General features: G+C 37.5%; 1 protein-coding gene across 4 annotated transcripts in view; it reads right to left on the reverse strand.

Annotated features, from left to right (window-relative positions):
- The window catches only part of LOC104335077 (cadherin-10), a 104,266-nt gene that overhangs the window by 26,610 nt on the left and 56,297 nt on the right, over positions 1-21,359 (reverse strand). For all 4 annotated transcript variants that reach the window (XM_075417136.1, XM_075417134.1, XM_075417135.1 and 1 more), the window contains exons 3-5: positions 10,248-10,542; positions 2,185-2,304; positions 1,467-1,634 (exon numbers count right to left, since the gene is read on the reverse strand). In XM_075417136.1, coding sequence (XP_075273251.1) covers positions 1,467-1,634; positions 2,185-2,304; positions 10,248-10,542 — 583 coding nt within the window. The remainder of the gene's footprint in view (positions 1-1,466; positions 1,635-2,184; positions 2,305-10,247; positions 10,543-21,359) is intronic.

A 21,359-nucleotide genomic window follows, 5' to 3' on the forward strand; every position in this document is an offset into this window, starting at 1 on the left:
TCAGATCCTCATCTGACTCAAATATGATGTTGGACTGCCAGATAAGACATGTAAAAATGGTCTAGAAAGTTGATTTCATAACTCTAAATATTAATTTAACACACTGTTTAAGAAACAAGAAAAAAAGAAGAGCACAAATATGTATGTTTGATGCTTATACACTGTCTTAAATTTAACTGTTGAAATTGGCTTTTCTGTGAAGCTTTGAACATGACACCACTTTGAATAGTCTTCCTCAATACATGCAGAGAGATGTAATACAGCATTCCTCACCTACGGAGCACTGGAATTACCATAATCCTCTATATACAGATGGAAACAAGAAAAATAATAAATCAAAAAGTTATGGAATTACAAGATACATAAAATGACAAATTAACAATAAATTCTGTCCAGAATAGGGCCTGTGTGCAAATGCACAAACTGTAAGTACTCAATTGTTCATGATTTTTCTGAGTGTGTATATGAAATCACATGCTGACAGACATAGTAGCTAAACCCATATAGATTAACTACAATATTAAATGGAATTAAATCATGTGCTCCATTTGTGCCGTAAAGACCATGTTAAAATCAGAATCATTTGAAGCTGATTCTCTTACTTTGAGACTGAAAGCTGATCATCAGTAACTACTGGATTCAGTAGAGTTATACAGAAGAAAAAATGTGTTGTGAGGTCTCTAAATCCTTTAGCTATTAAGTATGCCCAAATCATATTGCAAATATTACAACTTCAGTATATTCAAAAGGCTTCAAACATATTTAAAATGCTTAACCTTTAACAAGTTTAATGTTACACAGTTTAATAATTCCACGTTACATAGAGACCAGGGATGTTTTTATGTTTTAATTTGAGGATACAAAGTCTTGATTGCTGTACTATCAGAAGGTATAAAGCATTATAAAAAGCTTTGGTAAACTTAAGCTGTAAAGAAAAAAAAGTTAAACGCCATTTACTTTACTTCGGAAAATTTTCTATTAGATTTTGTAGCACTGTAACTGAAAAAGAACAAATCTGCTTGAATCCCTTTAGGTAATTTCTTTCCCACGTTCTTCATGATTAAATATTTAAGCAAATACTATAATCCAAATATTTCTGCGTATCTAGAATTACAACATGCTTTATTTTCCAGTGCAGGAGTATGTAGGATTTAACCAACAGATAAGGGAAAAAAAAAAACATTGCTCTAATGCTCTCATGAGGCCCCCTACCACCCCCTCCTGTAGTACTGGAAAATATTCCAAGTTTTCTGCAGTTACATTTGGACATGCAACTGTCTTCCTAACAAACAAATGTTGTAACATTTAATATACTGCTTTAGTAATAGTAAATAAATCAACGCATAAGCCTTTTGTTCATGTGTGCCCCGTAATCTAGTTTTACTCTAAATTAAACCAGATGGTGATTGCTTAACTCTTTAGTTTGAAGCTCTTACAGTGCAAGGCAACTATTAAATGCAGCTTACTCTGGGAGAATCGAGGTGGATTGTCGTTGACATCAGTCAAAGTGATGTTCACGGTGGTGGTCCCTGATAATCCACCCATCTGGCCTCCCATGTCCTTTGCCTGGATAACTACTTGGTACTGCTCCCGGTTCTCTCTGTTCATGTTTGGCAAAGCAGTCCTGATGATGCCTGAAATAAACAAATAAATAAATAGTTGTTGATAATCTCTATTTTTCATGTGCAGCAATCTGCTGCATCTTTTTTGTATTAATCTGTGAAATATATTCCTAAAATATTCCTTTCATTTGTCAAAGTATAAATTTCTGTTCATAAGCTTTATAAACAGTCTTCAGTACAGGCTTTCTCTTTGTTGAACAAACTTTTGTGCTACATCACAGCTCCCTTTCCAGTTTACATTTCATGCTAAAATGATTCAAGATATTTATGCACAGGGTTTGTGAGTAGAAAGAACATCTTGCCATTATCAGCAATGTCATTACTTAGATCCTTAAACTATCAATAGTACCACTGTAAAGTTACTTATACTTCATAGTGTCAGCTGTAATAACTCCTAAGTTTTTGTATTTATTATAAGAATTATAAATTATGATGGAAAAAAGTAAGAAATACTATTTCATTTTAGTTTTCAAAATTAATTTTTTTGGTGATCTAAGATTTTTGAAATGAAAGAAAAGGTCTGCAGTTTATGGTCAATGGAAATAATGACAATTTTCCTGACCTGTTTCTGGTTCCACAGAAAAATATGGTTGTCCCTGAAGTATGCTGTAAATTATTCTGGCACTGTTTCCATATGAAGGGTCATCGGCATCAGTAGCTGTAACTTGCACCACAGAAGTACCTGAAACATTCAAAAAGTCAACTTAGTTTCATGTGATACTAGGTGGAGGTCCAAGAACATCAGTTTTCATTCAAGCAGACACCAAAGCAAATTTCAGCTAACGTCAATCGGACTTTTCAACTGTATTTATGATCTAATAGTCAGCTTCATGTACATTCTTCCCTATTTCAGGCTCTCATTCTACATAAATTATATCTGAACTTCCTTATACCACAAGTGTGATTAAGATCTAATTAGCAAAGGTAAACAATAGCTATGGTTGAGCTGAATTATTATCCTTACCCAGCTACAATAATTTCACACTTGTGTACTCATTTCATCTTTTCAGAAGACTTACTTGTTTTTATTATAATAAATATCTGCTTTCCATTACCTAGAACAGATTTTTTTTCCAGTGATGTCAATATGATATGAAACTACACATGCAGGAATATGACAGAAAAAGATGACTAAATAGATCATTTGAACTTGAGAAAAACTAGTCATCAGTTCTCCCTACCTGCTAAATGTTGATATGAACAGATACTACCAGAAGAAATATTGCCATATGGACTTTGAAATCTGCTGGCTATTTAGACTCCAGAAAATTTTGTAATTGAACAGGCCATTTCTAAATTTTAGTGGAATATACCAGTCCTTCAAAACATGAAATGCTTACCATTGCCTTTGCTATTTCTTGCTGAATCAAAATATTTTCTACATCCTGTTCAACTCTTCCACCACAGAAATAAAGTATCAAGGATCTCCCCTATTGTACCTTCATAAATTGCAGATATGATTTTAATTATATAAGAAAGAAGTGAAAAAAAACAAGGAAAAGAAAATAAATTGTCATATGCACTTGACTGGTTAGCCGTGGGCTATTCTGAGGATCAGAAGTCTTTCAAACTTATTTCTCCTTTTATACCGATTTTTTCCCTCCACCACATACTGCCAAATATCGTGAAATAAAGCACCTGTGAGTCCAAGACACTTGGCACAACTATTTGTTCCATCTCATAGTTTGTCTACATTACATATTTATTCTAACATACATAGAAATAAAAATAGAAGTAAATGCTAAGCTTCCTCGGTTTGTTTGGGATTTCACAAGATGACAACAAGTTTGCTTTTGACAAGTCCATTGTTCAATCACGTGAACAACTGCGCAATATCAATGGAATGAGCATGTGCCTAACTGCTGAACCAGAGATGAGTTCTCAGAAATGTTCAGTTTTCAAGTGTTTTATGACAGAAACACTTGCTTCAGTGAGCCCCTAAAAGTACTTGCATCTCATAAAGAGGGCATAATGGTCAAATTCCTGGTTATATTACTACTGATACTAAAATGGAACAAATCACTGTTTTAACAGAACAAAGCTTCAAACACAAAATAAAATTTAAAAAAGATAAAAAACTGCTATACAAGTTAATGAAAGAATAAGATAAGGAAGGAGAGCAGAACAAACCTTCCCATAATCCAGGAGGAAGCAGTTAATGGCCTGCTGTGCCACCTGGATGCTTACAAGTCTATGGGGCCGGATGGGATCCACCTGAGTGCTGAGGGAACTGGTGGACGAGCTGGCCAAGCCACTCTCCATCATCTATCAGCAGTCCTGGCTAACAGGGGAGGACCCAGACAACTGGAGGAATGTATTATAGACTTATCTAGCTGTGTGCTGGACAGTTTATCCAGAGCATACTGTAAGAGACAATATCAAAAGCTTTGCTAAAATCCAAAACCACCACATCTACTGGCTTCCCTTGGTCACCTAGATAGGTGACCTTGTCATAAAAGGAAATCAAGTTGGTTAAGCAGGACTCTCCCCTCATGAACCTGTGCTGGCTATGTCCAAGAAGCGTGTTATCTCTCAAGTGTTTTTCAATAACTCCTGGAGTAACCTTCTCCATAATTTTATCGTGCACTGAAGTGAGATTGACAAGCATGTTATTACCAGGGCCTTCCTTCTTTCCCTGCTTGAAAACCGGGACAACATTTGCCAGCTTCCATTTGACTGGGACCTCTCCAGATTCCCAAGACTGTTGAAAAATAATGGAGAGAGGTCCTGCAATGACATCAGCCAGCTCTTTCAGTACCCTGGGATGGATCCCACCGAGCCCCATAGATCTATGCGCATCCAGCTGGAGCACCAAGTCTTGAGCAAGTTTGGAGTCGGCTGGGAGTTTATCATCTCCCCAGTCATGGCCTTCCAGTTCAGGGCTCTGGGGGGTCCCAGGGCCCACCATCAGTGTTGAAGATAAAGATGAAGATGGCATTAAAAATCTCCGCTTTTTCTACATTCCTATTTGTGCGGTGATGGACCTCTTCAAGCAACAGACCAATGTTATCTCTGATCCTCCTTTTGCTGCTAACATATTTAAAAAAGCCATTTTGTTGTCCTTCACAGTGCTGGCCAGGTTGAACTCTAATCAAACTTTGGCTTCATGAATTTTCTCCCTGCAGTGGCGATCAACATCTCTGTAGTCCTCCAGTGTCACCTGTCCTTGCTTCCAATGTCCATACACTTTATTTTTCTGCCTAAGTTCTAGGAGAAGATCTCTGCTCTGCCAAGACGGCTTTCTGCCCAACTTGCTTGACTTCCGACACTTTGGAATTGCACGCTCCTGCATTCTTAAGAGACGGCTCTTAAAAAGTGATCAGCATTCACGGACCCCAATACCTTCAAAACTAGATTCCCAAGTGACCTTACTGACTACCTGCTTCAGCAGCCTGAAATCTGCTCTTCCCATATCCAGGGTTGAAGTTTTGCTGGCAATTTTGCTCCTATTACCAATGAATTTGAATCTCAGCTACTTCATGGTCACTGTGACCAAGACAGCCACCAATCACCACTTTTCCCATGAGTCTCTCCCTGTTTACAAACAACTCTAGGAGGAACCTTACCTAGCTGGCTCCCTTAGTACCTGCACCAAGAAGTTATCTTCAAGATGTTTCATAAATGTCCTGGACCTGTTTGTGTCTGCTGTATGATATTCCAGTTGATGTCCTGGAAGTTAAAATCACCCATAAGGATAAGGGCAGCTGATCTAGAGATGTCCCTTAATTATTCATCAGTGTCATCATCCTGGCTGACTGACCGATAATAGACTCCCATAACATCTGTTTCATTTGCTTTTGCCTTCATCCTTAGCCAGAGGCTCTTAACTATGTTATCGCCAACTGTAAGCTCCATACAGTCCAACCCTTCCTTTACATGCAGCACCATTCCCACGGCTTGCCTGCCTTGCCTATCCCTCCTGAAGAGCCTATGACCTCCTGTCACAGCACACCAGTCACAGGCCTCATCCCATCAGGTTTTGCTTATGCCAGTGATGCTATAGCTCTGGGACTGGACCAAACCTTCTCGCTCCTTTTGCTTATTCCTCATGCTATGCACATTATTAAGACATTTCAAGTGTGCTTCAGAGTACTCAGCGCATCATGGAGCAGACTGACGGACCTTGCTAGCACACTGTCCCGCAAGCACTGATGTGCCCCTCCGAGGCTTATCTCTAGTGAGCCTAGTTTTATCCCTTTCCCCCTTCAAATCTACTTTAAAGCTTTTTTAATGAACAAACTCTTGTGTGAATATGCTTTTCCCTCTTTGAGACAGGGATACCCTGTCTGTTGCCAGCAGGCGGGTTGTTGCGTAGACCGACCCATGATCAAAAACCCTAAAATTCTGCTGGTGACATCAGGCTCGGAGCCAGGTATTGATTTGCTCACTCTTCCTATTTCTTCCCTCATTATTCCCTGCAACTGGAAGGACAGCAGAGAACACTACTTGTGCTCCTGATCCCTTAACCAGTCATCCCAAGGTCCTGAAGTCAATTGCCCTTGGACATCTTATTGCAACTTCATAGCTGCTTACATGAAAAAAATAAATGGATAATAAGCTGAGGACTGTGCCAGGGTAGAAAGTTATCACTTCACATCTTTAACCCAGGCCCCAGGGAGGCAGCAGACTTCTCTAAGAAGTGGGTCAGGCTGGCATATTGGGCCTTCTGTTCTGGGGAGAGAGTGTCCTATGACAATGACCCATGTTTTTCTTTATGGAAGTTCTTTTGATGCGGGGCACTGGCCTACTTAACCTTGGCCACACCTCCAACTTAGATAAACCATCATCCTCGTCATTGTTTGCTTCCACTTGTAGAGCTTTGTACCTATTACGCAAGGACAGCTGGGAAGCTGGAGCAGTCACAGAGATGAGCCTGCTACATCAGGCAGGAACTTGCTGCCATTCCCCACCTATTCCTTAAGTCACTGTGTTCAGCCGGGTGGAGAGAGCATAGGGAATCCTCTGTACCATGTGTGCTGTCTGCCTGACAGGCCTGTTCCAGGGAAGGTAGGGTGCAGTTCCAGCCAACTGTTTGTCTCTCTGGCTCCCAATATAGTGCAATGCCATACTATGTTGACTATGCTGGAGTGGAGAGTGAAAAATATTACAGTCCTGATAGCATAGCACTTTTTACAGAACAATATAATTCGTATCTAGTTGCCCAGGCAAGAGCCACAGTACGTTAGCTTTGTAACTTCTCCTTCTGGTACCTATGCCTGAGACAATATTCATATCCTAAACTCTGGTTAATGTTTTGAGACACTTATAGACAGGCTGTGTGTTTCTACATGCTCACAGAGGTAAGTACCACAGAAGGAGACAGATTCAATGCAACAGTCCAAGTACATCCAAAACTGCAGTTTCTCTCTGCATTCCTATCATGGTTTAACGTGGCAGCTGGCAACTAGGACCACGCAGCCACTCACTCACTCCTCCCCCCAGAAGTGGGATGGGAGGATAACAGATAAAAAGTAAAACTCATGTGTTGAGTTAAAGACAGTTTAATGAGACAACAAAGAAAATAATAATAACAACAACAACAATAATAACAGAGTATGTAAAACAAACAATACACAACACAATTTTTTCTCACCACTCGATGACCAGTTCACAGCCAGTCCCCCAGCAGTGATTATGGAACTCACAGATTTTGCGGAACTTCTCAAAAAAGGTTGAACTCACAGGAAAAAGTGGAGTTGAATTCCTGGAAAAGAGGGCTTCTGGCCCCCCACCAACCCCCATTTATATACTGAGCATGACAACTATGGTATGGAATATTTCCATTGACCAACTTGGGCTAGCTGTCTGGCTGTGCTCCCTCCCAGCTCCTGCACACCTGCTCATTACCTGAATATGGGAGACTGGAAAAAGTTCTTGATTTCTCAGCAACAACTGAAAACATCAGTGTATTATCAACATTCTTTTCATAACAAATCCAAAACACAGCAGCTACAGAGAGGAAACTTAACTCTATCCCAGCCGAACCCAGGACAGTTCCTTATATCAAGAAGTTTGACACTTTCTTAGCCCATGGCCAACAGTACTGGGCAATTAATGGGTTACTCATGACATTATAACTCAAAATAATCTGGAGACAGAAAAATAGAGCAATGCAGGAATTTCTTCTTGTTCTCCTTTTGGTGGGAAGGCGTTGTTGTTATAACAAGAATAATTTTTTATGTTTCTTTTTTTCGTAAATGTCTCCTGTAAGTTTCCGTACTAAAAATCCTTGAATTGTATAATGTCTGAAAAAAAAATACTGATTTTAAAGTATTTTTTAATTAATTATTGATATTATATTTAATCATTATACAAATATATTAAGACTTTTTAACATACTTAGTTTAAAATTTTGAATTAAGTCTATTTGCCTCAAAAATTTTTTGCAGCTTGTTCATTTAGAACATTTCTCCACTTCTCCGTTCGGCCTTTAGTTTTGAGATTACAGAGTAGATTTGTTTAAGTTGGAAAACTAAATTAGTGTTATAAAGAAATGAATCAGCTTTGGCGAATATGTTATAAAATCATGTCATCGATTCATGGACCACAGATAAGCACATGCCTCTAGGGATCAGCCATAGAGCTAAAAGCTGTAAAGTTAAAAGCAAATTCTGCCTATCAAGTAGTCAGTAGTCTAGCAGCTGAATGACTACACTTGTAAAATCCAAGAGTAAGATAGATTACATTTACAATTTACATAATTTATCTAAATTATGATAATTTTACTGAGAGAAAAAAGTCTATTAGTTTCAGTACAACTATGCAAGATCCAGGGTTAATACTCTAAATACATCCAAGTTTTTGTTGTTTTTTTACCCATCACTGTAGTTTTTTGGACATTTGTCTTAGCTTATCTCTTTTTCTTATAATGTTTTTATTTTGCTGCAGTGCAGCAAAATTTGCACTTTCAAATTTTGTGTGATCTGTGTAGACGTACAGAGACACTGGAACCTCACATCTTGAGTATTTTAGGATCATTAAAATAATGTCTTGGATGTTTGAGGACACTTAAGAAAAAGATGATCTTTAGATAATTGAGACTGGCAAAATTTGGAATTAATAGACTATAACTGAATGCTATATAATAGCATAATATTTAATGAAAATATGGAATCATTTTAGTAAAATCTTTCCAAGAATAATTTAAGCAATGCCTTACGGAATTTACAGAAAGAACATGAGAAATAAAGTGGACGCTCTAAGATGTCTTTTTTCAAACCTACTGTAATCTTGCTATATGCCTCTCTAGAAAATGCAGCAACGCTCTTTCAAGCTGCTCTGCCTAAAGCTATTTGCATTTACTGAAATGCATTATTCTAGAAAGCTGATCAGTAAATTAATAAATCAGTATTACATTTTGTTCTGTTTTAGCAGTAATGAAAGACTTTATAGTTCTCCTCTTCATGCGGACTAATTTGATGTGATTCCAGTAGAGCCCTATGCAATCATCTGAGAGATTTCTTCCTCTTTCTCTTTTTATTTTCATTTATACTAAAACATGGTTGCTGAATGTTGGGACTTTTAAAAATAATTCAATCACAAACTAAAAGCAGATTGAAATACCTCATGAAGAATGGAAAATTATTAGTATTATGCTTCCACAGACTGTTGCACAGCTTTGGTGAGGCTATTCTGTTTCAGTAATTACATATTTTCTTGCTCTTTCAACATTTAACAAAGCCCAGGAAAGTAAAACATATAAAACATCTCAAAACACTGTTTGATCTAGTTCAGGCAGTGGTAGCAATTAAAATAGCATTAATAGCCAAAAGAGATAGTGAATTTATTGTGCATTTTCTGAATATCTTGAAATTATTACTGCATCTACAGTTATATAATGAATAAATGAATATTAATTTTTAAAAAGAGACTCTATATATTTTTAGGCCTTTCAAAACTCTTCCTAAAGGATTGTATGTATTAATTAATAATAGCTCATCTTCCAACATGCTATTGTTTATGAATATGACCAGCTGGCATGATCCACGCCACAACTTCATAGTTAAGATAGGAACTGAAAATAGATTGCAAGCAGAGGATAGATTAACTCAAACAGCTGTTTAAGATTCTTGAAACTGTCATTATGAGTGAGTTAAGGAAGGAACTGAAAGCACAAGAGGATTTGTTCATACACTAGAAAACTGAAAGCAAAGAGAATAAAGAAGGTGTCTACCTCTAGGCAGTGCATGAACAGCAGGAGAGTAAACATAAAACTCTCCTCAGCCACAGAAAGAGCAGAAGTGAAGACAGCTCTCCATTCAGTACTTATCACCACTGGGGACCTCCAGCGAAAACGAAAGGAAAAATTCCTTGAGCTTTCAACAGGCTAATTTAGTGATCTTATTCTAACAGTTCTTAAGGAGAAGGGTGATTCATCATTAACTACTCTTTATTTATATTCCAAATTACTGTAAATTAATAATTGGAATATTCCAAGTAGAAAAAGATCTCAAATCACAGCAATGTTGCTGGATGCAATTCCAATATTTGAACAAACAAAACAAAAAAGAAAAACACTTAAGCCATGAGGTAGAATTCCGAATGTGACTGACTTTTCAGAGGATGGGTAAATTATTCATCAAGTAACATAGAGCAGGCATTTGTGCCTCAGTATAAAACACTCACCCACTATTGACATTTCAGGAACACTAGCAGTGTAAATTTCTTCTGGAAATGTTGGTTCATTGTCATTGATGTCATGGATTTTGATGACAAACTCAGATTCAGGTTCCACTGGTCTCAGAGTTCTTCTATTAATAGCTTGGGCACGCAGGGTATAAAAGGCTTTCTCTTCCCTGTCAATTCTCCGAGTAGCATGAATGTCACCTGTTTTCTCATCAATTATAAAAAGAGTTCCAGCCCCATCTCCTGACAAAATATATTTGAGGGATCCATCTCCCTTGTCCTGGTCAGAATGAAGCTGAAAAGGAAGAAGAAGAAGAGCATTTTATTTAGAAGTAATGAAAAGGCATGCTTAAATAAAAATTATTACATATTAAATCACTCTGCATGCAACAACATGTTTAATACCAACAAAAAAAAGTAATTTTCAGTCACAATTGACTGACAGTCATAGTGTCATACTGAGGCATTTGTTTCCTAACTTAGCTCCAAGAATCTTTTAACTTGACTGCTGTGGCAGATTTTAGTCTTGCAGCAACACCTGTTCTCTGCTAAGAAACCTTTGCACCACAATTCTTAAAGAAGATTTTTATGTTAATACTGACCTTTTCCTTCCTTGAAGAGATCCTATTAAAAATTCACAACCTTCTGTGCTAGTTGTAAATTCACTAAGCAGATAAAAAGCACAGTAGAATGCATGACAATTAAAGAAAATAGAACAACTGGTTCCATGTCATATTAATTTTTTAAAAAATTTATTTCATACTGTTTATATTTCTCCTATATTGGAGAACATTTCATTTTAAGTCATTATCATTTTCACTCCATCAACTAATATAAATAACCTAAAGAAATAAATTTATTAAGCACTCAGTGTTGATTTAATATGTACTATGCAAGTAACATAAAAGTTAACTTATCTGTTAATGACCTGTAGTACTGACTGACTTTAGTATATCCATAGAAAAAAAAATTACTCAGTTATGTTGCTTTGTTCAGTACAGTAATGTGGTTGGCTTATCTGATCTTTTGGATACACTTAACATAATTTCTTTCATCAAGTTCCTTCCAATCTCATTGATTTTACAATTAACTGAAAGAATGTGACATTCGTATTTACTTTCACCACAAAATGTATTTTTTTTTTTAGTTTTGGGTTAAGCAGAAGGATCAAATCAAGTAGAACTTCTGATTACAAAAATGAAGTGCAAATATACAGACTTCTTGAAAATCACACTCAAAAAATACCAGAATGTTCCAAAAGGTTGAAGACAGAACTAGTGCATTTTTTTCCTTTCTAAAAATAGTTATTTGAACACACATTAACAGCATCAATTAGAACTGTAGTAAGATCATATTTACTCACAGAATCACACAGAATCACAGAATGTTAGGGGTTGGAAGGGACTTCTGTGGATCATCTAGCCCAACCTAGGTTACTCTGGCTCAGCAGCGGGAAGCCCCGTGGGTCAAGTTAAGCATATCTGTGCGAGATTGCTGGGCTTACACGCAGCAGCACATGCGGGAATAAACAGCTCCCTCACATTTCATATCATGAAAAACATTATGCATGTAGCTTAGTATAAATATCTCCCTTGGCATGCAGTCATGGAAATATTTCTCTTTTTTGTCTATGGTGCCCTTGTATTGTCTGCCATAGCATCCATTTTAAGTCATTATCAGAGGTAGAATATTCAGCTATTAGGGTTCTGAATGTGGCTTTCCTTGCCTTTTGTGCTGAAATCAAACATACACAGTGGACTGGTTGGATAAGCTGAATTACAACAATAAAATTCTCTGCCATGAAACATTTTCAAACAGACTGAATGTTTCCCACACACTTGCAGTATGTGGAACAGAAGGAGCTCGTGGAATCTTGGACCAAAGCCTTTATGGTAGATATTTAGTAAACTGTCATTGTTCTGAACTTTGATTTTCTATATAAAGGTTTTCCTATTTTCTTTCAGTTCAGAAATAAACTTTGAGAAACACTGTAAACATTTATCAAAGAATGACAAATTAATATTTGCTTATGTTCCATATCATAGAATCATAGAATGATTTGGGTTGGAAGGGACCTTAAAGATCAGCTACTTCCAACCCGCCCTGGTATGGGCAGGGACACCTTCCACTAGACCAGGTTGCTCAGAGCCCCATCCAACCTGGCCTTCAACACTTCCACGGAGGGGACATCCACAACTTCTCCACACAGCCTGTTCCAGTGCCTCACCACCCTCATAGGTAAAGAATTTCTTTCTCATAGCTAATCTAAATCTAACCGCTTTCAGTTTAAAGCCATTGGCCCTTGTCCTATCACTACAGGCCCTCGTAAAAAGTCCCTCCCCAGCTTTCTCATAAGCCCTCTTTAAGTATCGAAAAGACTGCTACAGTATGTCCCCAGAGCCTTCTCTTCTCCAGGCTGAATAGCCCAACTCATTCTTTACTCATAGGAAAGGTGTTCCATCCCTCTGAACAATTTTGTGGCCCTCCTCTGGACCCGCTCCAGCAGGTCTATGTCTTTCCTGTGCTGCAGGCTCCAGAGGTGGACACAGGAGTCCAGGTGGTGTCTTACCAGAGCAGAGTAGAGGGGCAGAATTACCTCCCTTGACCTGCTGGCCGTGCTTCTTTTCACAAAGCCCGGGATATGGCTGGCCTTCTGGGCTGCGAGTGCACATTGCTGTGTCTTGTTGAGTTTCTCATCAACCAGCACCCACAAGTCCTTATCCTCAGGTTTGTTCTCAATCCATTCTCTGCCCAACCTGTATTTGTGCTTCACATTGCCCTGATCCAGGTGCAGGACCTTGCACTTGGTCTTGTTGAACTTCGTAAGTTTCACATGGGCCCACCTCTCCAGCCTGTCAAGGTCCCTGTAGATGGCATTCCTTCCCTCCAGCGTGTCGACTGCACCACACAGCTTGGTGTCATCAGCAAATCTGCTGAGGGTGCATTCAATCCCACTGTCCATGCTGCCGACAAAGATGTTAAACAGCACCAGTCCCCATATGTGCATGTTTACAAAACACACATTTTCTTACTACTTTCTTTATTGAATTCTGTAATAAATAAAGAAATAGGAAGGTCCACCGAACATGAAGTGTAGGAAATTAGACATTAAGAGAAATATTTTTCAAATAAATCCTATTTGTTTTACATTGCAGATAATATAATATATATTAATCTAATATCTTTAATGAGCGCACTGCAATTTTCCCATATGCTTTCCAAAGTCAGATCCAGTATTATAAATTCTTACAAAAATTGACAATAGTATAGTGAGGCTGCAATGCTTGTCCTTTAACTTAGACATCTCTTAGCAGTCTGCAAAGGCCATTCTAATAACTTCCTTTTCTCCAAACAGCGTAACCCCATGTAGTTCTCAGGAATATTATCTGGCTAAATTTAACTCACAAATCATGCATGGAAATTCTTTTGGAGAGTGATAATTAGCAAAAGCATGCCAGGATCTTATAAAATAATTTAGCAGTCCCAATAGCCACACAGAATCACAAACACAGTGTAGTGAACTAAGTCAGCATGTAAAGATCTTTTAACATACTTATTTTTCCAATATGTAAGCTGCTGTCAATAGTGGTGGTTTTCTGTTCCTTCCTCGGTAGCTATGTGTGTGTCAAAAATTCATACTAAGCTGATTTGGAAGTGAAAAATATTCTTTTTACACTACCGACAAAATCACTGACCTCTTACCTCCACCAAATTCAAATTTTATAGTTTTTTTTCCACCTATATTAGCCGAGAGACTGGAAAGGGAGCTGAATATAAGATTTTGAGACATCCACATAAAGGCTTCTAGGGATCTGATAGTTGCACTTCAGAGTAACATATTTATAAGGAATACCAACGTGTATAGTTTAGAAGAAGATTTTATAACACTTTGCATTTTCTAAAAAATGTTAATCATTTCACTGTGGATTGGTAATCCGATTTAAATTTTATGTATACACATAACAGTCCATAGTTACTGTAGAAAAAGTTCAAATTCAGAATCACATTTCAGAAGGTCTTCTTGGGTGATCAGGAAACATGAAGCTATAGGTACAGCGAACAAGGCTTCCAGACATAATTAAAGGAGTGAAAAGTTGTATTATGCAGAAAGAAGGAAAGAGAATACCACTCATTTCATTTTCTTAGCTCTTAACTTAATCCAGATGTTATTAGAAGAATCAAGATGGCTAAAGACCACTCTATGTGCTTGACGACCTCAAACACTGAATCTTTACCCAGCTCTGGAATGCATGAGCAGTGTGTCAATCAGCGTTGCAAAGTTTTGTCATTTTACTCTAGTATTAAAAAAAACTTCTGTGAAATATTTCTTTTCTACTTTTAGTATAAAATGTTTTCTATAGTTATTTTGGCTAATGGACATCTGTGATTCATGTCAGCCAAGTTGAGAAATGAAGAGACATCTGTTTCATTTAGCAATTTTCTTGCACAAAATGATCAACTGTGAAGAAGTGGTTTTGTTTTCGTATCTGTCACTGATATTTTGTAAACTCATTTCAAGGAATTTCTTGCTCTTCTTCCACAGAAATACTTCCCTTTTTAGCTGTCAGTGGTATACGTATTTTATATATAATTTTGATCATTGTATAGAAAATCAGAATGTCTGTTGGTTTTATTTTACGTAGCCCTACTTCATAACACAGTAATTGCAATTACTGTAAAAGACAATTTTGCATATTTGGTCATTTATCTAGACTGATTGAACAAAATTGTAAATGAAAAATAATTTCATATAAATGAAAAAGGAAGATATTGGTAAACAGAAGATAATAAAAATGTTTAGAAAGGGTAGCAAAATGGAGTGTTTGTCAATATGTAAAGAAGAAACTGAGTTGCAAATCCAAGACAGAGAGAAAAACAGGTTCTAAGAGAGAGATTTCTTTTTTGTTCAATTACAATAAAACCAGATTTAGTTAATACCTGTTTATAAACCTGTATAAATACATAAATATTATAATAAAAAATAAATATATAAATAAAAACTGTTGGAGTGCATCCAGAGGATGGTCACAAAAATGACCAGAGTTGAAACACCTCTCCTGTGAGGAAAGAATGAGTTGGGCTATTCAGCCTGGAGAAGAGAAGGCTCTGGGGACATATTGTAGCAGCCTTTCGAAGCTTGAAGAGGGCTTATGAGAAAGCTGGGGAGGGACTTTTTACGAGTGCCTGCAGTGATAGGACAAGGGGTAATGGCTTTAAACGGAAAAAGGGTAGATTTAGATCAGATATGAGAAAGAAATTCTTTACCTATGAGAGTGGTGAGGCACTGGAAGAGGTTGCCCAGAGAAGTTGTGGATGTCCCCTCCGTGGAAGTGTTGAAGGCCAGGTTGGATGGGGCTCTAAGCAACCTGGTCTAGTGGAAGGTGTCCCTGCCCATGGCAGGGGAGTTGGACTAGATGATTTATAATGTTCTTTCCAACCCAAAGCATCCTGTGATTCTGTGATCTCATGCTAATATGTATTACCTTGTTCTTCGAGGTAAATTTAACCATAAACAAAATTGTTGCCCTGAAAGTGGGATCGTTTACCCGGTGTGCAGTATGCCAATATACACACAGAGCAGAGGTATTGTCTTTATTACATATTTGTGCAGATAGGGGTGCTAGGTGACAATTTCACAAAGCTAGCACATCGCTTAGCAGAGTCACAAGGACTATATACTCTTACAAAACCAAAGAAATTACTCGTTACATTCTGATTGGTTCATCGTGTTACACACATCTTAAAGGTATACTCCTTCCTTACTTAACTATGCATGCTCACATGCTGGGGGGCTGCAGTCTTTCTGGTTCTGAATTGAGTCGGTTGTTGCCATCTCCCCCTGCTGTCTTTACCTTTTTCCTAGTTACCCTAGATTTTTGTTAACTTCATGCTTTGTAAGCAGTCATCCAGCTTTCGGTGCCTTCTGGGCTGGATGTTCCCCTTTTATCAGCCTGTTAGCTCCCCTTCAGGGGCATAATTGTTAGTAAGGCATGCATTGTTTATACAAAGTAGTCAGGCCTAAATTAAACAATGTCACTACAACCTAAGCATTTCTGCCCTATATCACTACGATCTAAGCGTTACTATGACCTAAACATTTTTACCAAATACTAGAAAGAGTTATTGAAAAGGTGCCACAATCAAATTCAGTTCAGTACCTTTCTAGATCTGTAAAAGATATTTGAAAAATATCTTTCATAAGACTTCAGATGAATAATATAATAATTCTGCTTTAAAAATGACTTGCAAATTACAACGATGGAATTCTATGTTAATTGACTTTGAAGGATACAAATCAAACTTGCCAATTACAGGAGTGTGGGTTTTCTTTCCCCTCTCCGTCCCCCTCCCATGAATTCCACCCAAGTCTGAAATCTCCTAGTTGAATCTAAAGGTTGTGGACTTTTTTCTAATAGCATACAAAGTGTTAATCCTATTTTCATCAAAAACCCAGCAGATGTCACTGTGAAAAACAGAGAGCAGATTAGGTTAGTCGGATATATTTTATCATACAAACTACTTCCAGAATTTGAAATTATTATGACAATGCTAGATAAAGACTTAAAGGTTTGTCACACCTATTTCTATTTGAATTTCAGACTCGGAAGTCTATGAATTTTTACTAATTAGTATTCAGATAACTGAAGACCAGAATATGACTGTATTAAGAAAACAGCCTTTAGTTTGCATTCTTACTGTAGACATTAATACAGTTCATGCTGGGTTTTTATCTTAATATCTCTCCAATACAGTTTGCAGTTTTCTGTAATCTTTACCAAATGATAGACTATTCCAATATTACCCGACAAAACACATTTTTACTATCCTACTGTATAACAGTCATTTTTATTTGTGTAGTCTAGAAAATGTCATTTCTACTTTCTTCAGCAACATATTTGTCAACATTTCAATTTAATCCAAGTATCGTAGTACAATGAGACCTCTGTGCACTCCTGAATTACTCTGCCTTTTAGATTTTATTCACATAAGTCCTGAATTTCTTCTAATTCTGAGGACAAATTTCAGGGCAAATTGTAACCTATTAGCTCTTTTATAAGTAATCATATTAGCCATATGATGCCAAAACACCTGTGGAAGCATTCATAATTTCACTCTAAATTTTCTACAGCACATAATATAATATTAGCACCTTCACTGACTACTTTGTAGAATAATGATGATAGTGTCTCTAAATATAATCACAACAGTAGGCAGATTTGATCTAAAATCAGCGGAGAATAATTAATACGGAATTCCCACAATGGAGATATTTATCTTAAGCATCATGAACTGAACTATTAAATGATGGAGTTGTTTAACATTAGCTGCACTTATTCTAAAAGATTTTCAGACTAGCTCACATCCTGTGCAGTATTCTCTTAGCTGCCAAATTTCACTGTCATGGCTTTGAGCCAGATTTTACTCACCAAAGAGATACACTTATTTCAATTTATCCTTAAGGTAGCATTTCAAGCAACTCTCCTCAGTGATACAAGAATTTGCACTGAGTTTTAATGAGACATGTCACACATTTGATTTTCTCACTCATCTATATTGTCAGTTTGCCAGTCCTGGGCTATTGTGTGTTATTTAAAACAGAAGACAAGTGGAAAGGAAAAAGGCACATTTCAAAAAGAAAATTTTGTGAGACTGGGAAAGATAAAGGGAGAGCAAACTAAAATGGAAGCATGACAAGTAATTCAAGATGAGGAGTGCTCTAAAATTCTTTTGCTTGCTGAGAAGAAGCAAGAAACAGAAATCTAAAACTTCAGCCTGCAGTGTATTTTATTTATATTAGTGGACTTTAACTGGATTAATTTTCCAAAGGGAAGATAAAAATCACTGTTACCATTTGTATTGAGAAAGCTTACAGTAGTTCTTTGCTATTAAACAATTTTGTTTGTTACTACCAATATTTTAAAATGGTAAGACAGAAATAAAAATTAATAATATTTTCAGGGTTCCTTTACACATCCCTGTTGAAGCAATGTCTGTTACAGGATTAGAAATGTTATTTTACCAGCTCCCTGAAATCGTCACTTCCAAGTGATATCATCTGCAAGATTCTTAATTTCCACAGACTAATTACACAGCAAAGGTATTTTTTCAGCACTAGGCTTACATCTTTTCCCCATTATTGTAGTTTATTCTAGAGGGAGGATTCAGAATCTGGAGAAGGTACATGGTCCTGTCACTGACAAAATCTTCCAGGATTTCAGCTGAGAAAGGTAAGTTGTTTTTTTTTACAACACATCATATGAGCAGTAGAGAGTCTTACGTAGATGCACTGAGTCAATGTGCCAATAACCAAAGTCCCTCCTCAAGCCAAGGTCTTTAGCTGATGTTTGGAAAGCTAGAACAAGAAAGTTTCAGCTTCGTTAGACTGTTGCAGCTTCCACTCCAGAAGACACACAAGCATTGAGATAAAATAAACTACAGACTAACTGAATTTCATACACCACAGAGTTCTTGCATGAGCCAATATGCATGTTCTCTTCCATTTTTAATGTAATAAATACAGTCTTAACATCAGGTGAAGACAGAAAGTAGAGAACTGCCACTGAAACTGAAGTGCCTGTACTTTCTGACAGCATAATATTTCCTGTGTGTGAATAGGCAGAAGGGAATTCTTATGTTAAAGGGAAAAAAAAATTCCTGACCTATGTCTGCTGTTCACTTTCCCATTCATTAAGAATTTGGACTAAACGAATAAATGTTATTTGGTCCTACTCAGCTTGATGTGGCACAAGCCTATATTCCTACTTCCATGAGCAGTCTCTGTACACTAACCTATGGTCTCACGATGGAAATATGTCTGGTAAGATTTTCCTCAAACTTGGGTTTTCTTGTTGGGTTTTTTTAACATATATATTTTTTATGTTTTACGTTGTTTGGCTGATTCTGGACTAAAATAAAAATCTGTACTAAATATTGTATAAAGGATTAAGTAGTTTCCAGAACAACATCTCTATTCCACCAAGGAATGGCCTAGGAAGTTTAATACGCTAAAACAACACATATCTTTCATTTACCAAATTCAGAACAGCTTTTATGTATTTGAAAGCTTTGAGGTTTGTCTGTTTAGTTTTGTTTTTTTAAAGGAAACATGACCACTAATCCTTATGCTCTCTGCATTAATAACAACAAAGAGCTAATTAAGAAGTAATTTTAGGTAATTTGTTGTTGCTGTTGTTAACAAGAACTTTTTAATTATAGCTTATATATGTTTTCTTAGAGTAGTCTAGTTATTAACAAAATAATCGTTAAATCAGCATTAGTTTTTATATAGCCTAATGTACAATTTCAACTATACATAAAAAGCAATGCATTTTTTTAAAACATCTGCGGACACCATTAAGAATACTTAGCTCATTTCACCTACTGCTGGAGGTCATTTAAAAACAGGTTAAACAAGATGGTCTTTGTTTCCATCTTAAATCTCTCTAATGTAAATTGGGAAGAGCTGTGAAGATTTTCTACCTTTATTACGTGTGCGTTTTCTCTTCATGAATGTTCCAAAGTAAATGTATCTTTGGAAGAGGTATACTTAAGGGCCAAGAACAAATATACCTCAGAGCACTGAATGACAATGTCTGTCAACACAGAAAGTGGAAAAGGTCAGCTAAGGTGGAGGGTATATATCAGAATTAAGGAACAAAAAACATTAAGGGGATATTTTAATAATCTCCAAAACAGGGCTATCTGTAATAGTACAGTACTATTGTTAAATTTAATCCCGAGGAAGGGAAGAGAGGGAAAGAGAGAAAGCAGACATATTTTTCGCATCTCAGGAAAGTACTGATGAATCTGAACTGATGCTATCTCTAATATTGTAAGATTTCAAACAATGAAAGACGAAGATGTCTTGGATCACTCCTGGATTCATTTTATATCCCAGTGAGATCAGTGGGGCTATTCATGTAGTAGATGCAGAGTCCAGGAGAGATGTATTGATATCTTATAACCCTACGGGGTAGTCAAGCTACTCCACTTTGGACGACAGATACTGCAGCAACTCAACCTCCAACAACAGGCTCTGCAGCCACTCCGACCGCAACAACTGGCACTGCAACTACTGCAAACTCAGCGTCAGCAGTATCAGTCACCCCAACAGCCAGGAAGAAATACAAAAGAAAATCAGAGCAGGGAGAGGGCCCATCACCAGAGGTGGAAGAATCAGAATCAGAGGTAACCATCTGCTCCTTTACCCTGGAGGAGTTGTGAGGTATGAAAAAAGATTTTAGCCGCTATGAAGGTGAGTCACTTACCACCTGTTTGATTCGATGCTCAGATAAAGGAACTGATAGTTTGCACTTAGATGGCAGAGAAGCCATGTCGTTGAGGTCCCTGGCCAGAGCAGGCGGCTTTGATAAGGCAACTGGAAAAAAGAACGAAACTCGAAGCCTCTGGAGGTGACTCCTGTCAGCAGTGAAGAGTAAGTATCACTTTAAGAGTGATACTGTATGCTGCTCAGGCAAATGGACCACCATGAAGAAAGGTATTAAGCATCTGAGAGAGTTAGCGGTGCAGTTGCCCAGACCATGTCTAGACAGCTTTCGAACATCTCTTAAGGATGCACACTCCACAACATCTCTGTGCAACCAGTGCTAGTTCTCAGTCACCCTCCAAGGATAAAAGCATTTCCTGATTTTCAGAGGGAACCTCCTGAGTTTCAGTTTGTGCCCACTGACTCTTGTCCTGTTACTGGCCACCACTGAAAAGAGCCTGGCTCTGTCCTCTGTGCACCCTCCCTTCAGACATTTATATACATTGACAAGATCCCCCTTAAGCCTTCTCTTCTCTAGGGTAAAGAGTTCCAGCTCTCTCAGCCTTTCTTCATATGTGAGGTACTCCAGTCCTTTATTCATCCTTATGGCCCTTCGCTGGACTCTCTCCAGTATGTCCATGTGTCTCTTGTTCTGGGCACCCCAGACTTCCCCTTGGTGAAGACATGCTGACTACTCCTGATAATTTTCTTGTCCTTCATGTGCCTGGAAATGGTTTCCAGGATTAGCTGCCCCATCACGTTCCCAGGGATCGAGATGAGGCTCGTTGGCCTCTATTTCCCTAGGTCCTTCTTGCCCTTCTTGAAGACAGGAGTGACATTTGCTT

The sequence above is a fragment of the Opisthocomus hoazin genome, chromosome 3 (assembly GCF_030867145.1).
Source record: "Opisthocomus hoazin isolate bOpiHoa1 chromosome 3, bOpiHoa1.hap1, whole genome shotgun sequence".
Classification (NCBI taxonomy): domain Eukaryota; kingdom Metazoa; phylum Chordata; class Aves; order Opisthocomiformes; family Opisthocomidae; genus Opisthocomus; species Opisthocomus hoazin.